The 5,070-nt window shown below is 43.6% G+C and overlaps 2 protein-coding genes across 2 annotated transcripts; both read right to left on the reverse strand.

Annotated features, from left to right (window-relative positions):
* Positions 1-468: 468 nt before the first annotated feature.
* On the reverse strand, positions 469-2,644 carry LOC147458723 (uncharacterized). Its single transcript, XM_086511500.1, has 2 exons — positions 1,511-2,644; positions 469-1,331 (listed from the first exon to the last, which is right to left on the reverse strand). Exons 1-2 carry the CDS (start codon positions 1,887-1,889, stop codon positions 469-471), a joined length of 1,242 nt encoding a protein of 413 aa, XP_086367626.1. The 5' UTR covers positions 1,890-2,644.
* A 136-nt stretch (positions 2,645-2,780) lies between these two features.
* Positions 2,781-4,826, reverse strand: LOC147458724 (uncharacterized). Its single transcript, XM_086509682.1, has 3 exons — positions 4,295-4,826; positions 3,747-4,088; positions 2,781-3,455 (listed from the first exon to the last, which is right to left on the reverse strand). Exons 1-3 carry the CDS (start codon positions 4,565-4,567, stop codon positions 2,913-2,915), a joined length of 1,158 nt encoding a protein of 385 aa, XP_086365808.1. The 5' UTR covers positions 4,568-4,826; the 3' UTR covers positions 2,781-2,912.
* Between the last annotated feature and the right edge of the window lie 244 nt (positions 4,827-5,070).

Here is a 5,070-nt window from a genome sequence, read left to right on the forward strand (position 1 = left end):
TGATACTCCTGAAAAGGGAGAACTAAATCCGCCGGGAACAACTATCTCACCACCTTTTTTCGAGGGGCATTCCTTCGATTTTTACCTTGAAGACATTCTGATTCCATATTTACAGAAATTGTATCTCAGTCCATTGTTCACGGACGAGTTTGTACTTTCTAATGAATTAAGATGATTCTTCTATCTGTCTTTGTCTTGTCTAACATATATATATATATATATATATATATATATATATATATATATATATATATATATATATATATATATATATATATATATATATATATATATATATATAGAGAGAGAGAGAGAGAGAGAGAGAGAGAGAGAGAGAGAGAGAGATTTGACGTGGTAAAGAAATGTATTTCAAGCACACTTTTTCACAGGGCACAATTGAAAAATGAGATCAATAAACTTCATGTCTTGAAAGTCATTTGTATACACTTGGGTTTACAAGAATATCTGTTACATTGACACTACTTCAACCCGACCATCCAACTCTTTGCACAAAATATCTTTTTCTCTTCGCCGCATCACCTTACGGCCAGCTAAGAAAAAGGAAAAATCTGATAGTTCCTTGTCCATTGACTCTTCAATGATGTCATTTCGCAAATGCTGAAGACTGCATAGCTCCCTTATTGTAACCACCAATAGTAGGCCATGCTCTTTATCAATCACTTCCACATCCACAGTAGGATTATCTTCCAAACCTGTAGAAACCTGGTCCATAGGAATGTACTTACCGTTTAGCATTTGTGATCGCATATACCAAAATGAGAGTAACAGTGATTGGCTTGCAATCATGTACTTGACAACTAGAGTATCAAGCGCGATCTCGCACCGTAAACCAATCTCTTCCTTTGCATACCATCCTTTGTCAAGAAGTTTGTCACAGGATGACTGCTGAAATGACTTGCACATGAACATAGTTTTTGTAACTCTGATGTTGTAGCTATGAAACAGCTCTATGAAGAGTGCAACGGGACAAAAGTTTGCAATTCTAACCAGTTTGGTAGGAATAGAGCTACGTAGAGACCTTTGTATATCCTTGTAGAGCTTACTTCGCATTGCCTCCACCATTGTTTCCTCGGGAACTGGCCAGTCCACAGTGTTCCAATCGGTTGGTAGAGGCAGTTTCACCAACATGCCATTCTTATTCCCTGAGCTGAGTTGGTAAAAGTGGTCATAAAAAAAGATTCCCTCATCAGCCAACCTTTTGCTGCTCCTCTCTGAGTATTGTAGAGAACCAATATGGGCATGTACAACATGGAAGAGGCCTATTATGCACTCCACAGGCTCCCATTGCTCATAAGAAGAGGGATAAACATCTGCAATATATATAAGAAGAGTTAAACTAAGAGTATCAATAAGTACAAATGACAAATCTAATGTAATTGAGTTGTGAAGAGTAGAGACATTACTCATAACAAGCGGGAGAAACATTGCAAAATATATAAGAAAAGTTATAATGAGAGTATCAGTAAGTTCACATGTCAAGAGTACTTACAATTGCAACGTGGTTGATGTATATCTGATACATTTCCACCGTTTGCTATCACCTCTGGATGGGTAAACACATGCTGAACAAGAACTTCCTTTACAGATCTTTTGCCGATCTCAACTTTGAAATCCAACACCCTGGCCTTCCATGCTGAGCGGTAAACGGTGATACCACTAGACCTCTTGGGTCTTCTTGGTTGCATGAGGACCCATGAACCTTTGTTTATCCTTTGTCCAACCCATTGGTTGTCTGCACTTATTGAAGCTGGTATTGTAATTGAGGATATGCTACTACTTGGCCTTCTAGGCAAAGTGCCGTTGTTGGTTGTTGGTGTGAGAGACAGTAAACACCTTGAGGCTCTTGAGCGAGAAGACGTGGATGCCATAACTCTCAGAGAAAAGCTTTAGTGGAGGGAGATTCACTTTGAAAGCATTCTAATGGAGGGAAAGTGTTTTAAAATTCCAATATCTTGTGCGCGCTTAATGGTCACCCTCCAGTACGTTAATGACCATGAGAGAATATCAGAAGTGGGACCACACGCAAGCACCTAAAAGCTCGGTAAAAGGAAGGAAATTACTATGCTACAATCCTAGTTTCGTGAAAGTTTTATGCTATTTTCCTATTTTTTGAGTCTTTCCAGATACTTTCCTACGTAACGTAGCCTTCATGCTCATTGGACGCGCTCTATTTTTCTCTCTTCATATGGCCCTCCAAATGACCTCCGAAATTTCCTAATGTGTCATTCAAGAGGAAATTGGCGTAACCCACTTGGGCGATAGAGAGATGTGACCAAGTTGCTTTTATTATTCAAATTTCAGAGACACACACACACTTGGGTAAGTGGCTGAGGATGGGAGATTGCTTCGATCAAGAATTTGAAGTACATATGTCACTTGTTATGAATTTGAAGTTTGTCCTCGTGTGAGCATTGAAGCGGACATTATATACACTAGTATAGCTGGCGGCTTCGCCGCCTCTCTCTCTCTCTCTCTCTCTCTCTCTCTCTACGTCACTGTGCTCCCGGAGCTACAGGCCACACCCGCCGGTTGAAGAAGGATCTGACGTGTGGCGGGGGAGGAACTGGAATTCCCTTTATCCTTAGTAAAAAAGGTTCTGAGTTTAGTGTGTAGGTAATCAAGTTAGGGACATAGCACATGCTCAAAAGTAGCTCATAACTGGGCAGCAACATCGTGTATAACCTCTACTTCTTTAATCGTACAAGTGAATGGGAGGCCAAGTTATGGCGCACCACATTGCCTTCTACACTATGTCAATGTGATCTGTCAGAGGCTGGCTTTTAATATCGCGCACCGCCCTCTTTTATTCAAACTCTTTGAAGTACAAGCTTTTTACAAGGCAATTAGCTAAATGCTTGCAAGCGCAGGTGAGCTGAATGCATTGTTCTACATCAGCCTGAAGCCAATGCAACATCCGGCTTGGAATGCAGATGCAGGTATTTTGTCAAGCCGGGGCTGCTAACCTCAGCCGGCGGGATGAAGAACTCTGGTGTTAGACCAGGGACATTGAAGGCAACTTCTTCGATGCTCCATGTTTCTTCAATGCGCGTTCGCGTGTGGCTTGTTGCTTCATCACCGTATCTCAAGAGCGTCACAACAGAGTGCCCTGCATGTGACAATGTGATGCCATCCACAACTTTGTAATCTCGCAGTGTAGACTCAATTGTTGTCTCCCAATACACATTTTCATTGCTTTCGCTCACATGTACTCGGCTCAGATGCTTGTCTTCCAAGTAGACAAGCCATCCTGTTCTCTGGCTGAAGTAGCCGAAAAGAGCATGCCGAATGACTTGAGAGGATCCATCACTTCTGTCGCTTAATGTGGATGGATCAGCCACAAGCTTCAACACAAAACAATCCTCATCTCCAATCCTCTTTTCACCCACACAATGAGCATTCCCAAAGATGCGTGCCGCCGCCAATGGATCAAGCCCCTGTTACAACAAGATAGGATCATAAAAACATTATCAAGTCAAAACCAGCAAGCTATGTGATGATGACAGCTACTCCACGACACATACATTCAGATGATTAGCAACTCAACAAGGCCAATCTTCTTAACCTTTACGCAAAACGTCAACTAATGCGTCCATAATCCAACAAAAGATGCCTTGTTCCATGCTACCCACTTTAACTTAGTCACGACCCTTGATTTCTTTTATATTACATGAAACATTAGAACATCGGTGCAGATAGGGCCTCAAAGATGACATGGGCAAACTAACCTGAAGAGCTCTCCTCAAGGGCCTTACGGGACCTGTTAGAGCATGCGCACCCAACCAAGGGGTGCAACGCCACACTAAATGGCCGTCACTTCCTGATTGAATCATGCTTCCCTCAAGCGTGAGCTCCATATGCCACTTGTTTGGATACAAATGCCAGAGCGTAAACCAACCATTGTCGGCAGATTTCACGGGTAGCTTAAAGAGTCTTGTTGCAGTCTCGTACTGTGAAAACATCATCTTGACCTTGCCTGATGTGTAGCAATTACGCATCAAACTTTGCAGCTTCATTGCTCCAGTTGCTGCTATGTACTGTTGAACAATGTATTGAGCAGAGGAGGCCTCCTGTTAAGAAAGTTCATCTGGCTGTAAGCAGCTGAGAGTGTTGTTATGTTACTATGCTAGCTTATGCCAAACGTAAAGTGCTCTCTATCAGGTATGGTGATGCTCGTTAATTGCATTTTAATGTACAAGTGCACAAACAGTGCATGACTCCTTAATTACACTAATTAATCAATGTCTGAATTAATGAGGAGAAAATAGAAACATACAAGAGGAACGATTGTAATGGAAAGGTTGGAGAGAGGGCCGGTGCAGAAAACAGGAACAGGGGCAAGGGGGCAGCCGAGGACTCCGAGGAGAAGGCGAGGGTCGGTGGGAGGGCGCCGCTTACTACCCTTCATCCAGCATGTCACGCCACATGTGTCCTCATACAGCTCTTCAATATGGCCCTCGGGCACCGGACCCTCCATCAGAGGTCCGAGAGCCTCGCCCACAACGACGTCCATATTTGCACCATTTGACCTCTTTTTCTTGAGCTTCATAGCCTCAAAATGGAAGGAAACTTGTTCACACCACCCAGATCATCGCCATGGCCACAACAGCTGCTGCGGGTACATGCACTTGCTCTTATCTATCATCTTCTTCAAATTTTGGGACACGCCGCCGCTGCTCTTGGCCCTGCCGCAAATATGCCTTGATTAAGGATCTCCCGCTGTTCAAGATACGCGGAGGATATGCTGTGGGTCCTGGGAGTGGAACTCGATTACGCTGACAAACCCCAGGTATAAAGTACTAGTCGAGGAAACAAGTTACAACGAATAAAGTAGGGGAGTCCTGTGTGTGTGTGTGTGTGTGTGTGTGAGAGAGAGAGAGAGAGAGAGAGAGAGAGAGAGAATCTTCAGAGCCGTTTCTCTTCATGTGCTAAGGCTAAGAAGAGAGGGGGGGCGCCGGCCGGTCAACAGAAGAAAGGCAGGAGGGCAGGGTGGGGTGGGCATGCGGAGTTGGGAAGGGTAGCGCGTGCGCGGGCCCAATTTAAAATAAACGC

This window comes from Adiantum capillus-veneris, chromosome 4, assembly GCF_014529385.1.
Source record: "Adiantum capillus-veneris isolate H3 chromosome 4, ASM1452938v2, whole genome shotgun sequence".
NCBI lineage: Eukaryota > Viridiplantae > Streptophyta > Polypodiopsida > Polypodiales > Pteridaceae > Adiantum > Adiantum capillus-veneris.

Bases quoted from the DNA above. Each gene is read 5' to 3' on its own strand.
- LOC147458723 (XM_086511500.1), bottom strand. From the start codon at position 1,889: ATGGCATCCACGTCTTCTCGCTCAAGAGCCTCAAGGTGTTTACTGTCT. The intron at 1,332-1,510 runs GTAAGTACTCTT...TATATATTGCAG, and splicing joins ACATCAACCACGTTGCAATT to ATGTTTATCCCTCTTCTTAT.
- LOC147458724 (XM_086509682.1), bottom strand. From the start codon at position 4,567: ATGAAGCTCAAGAAAAAGAGGTCAAATGGTGCAAATATGGACGTCGTT. The intron at 4,089-4,294 runs GTATGTTTCTAT...CTTTCTTAACAG, and splicing joins CCATTACAATCGTTCCTCTT to GAGGCCTCCTCTGCTCAATA. The intron at 3,456-3,746 runs GTTAGTTTGCCC...TTGTTGTAACAG, and splicing joins CCTTGAGGAGAGCTCTTCAG to GGGCTTGATCCATTGGCGGC.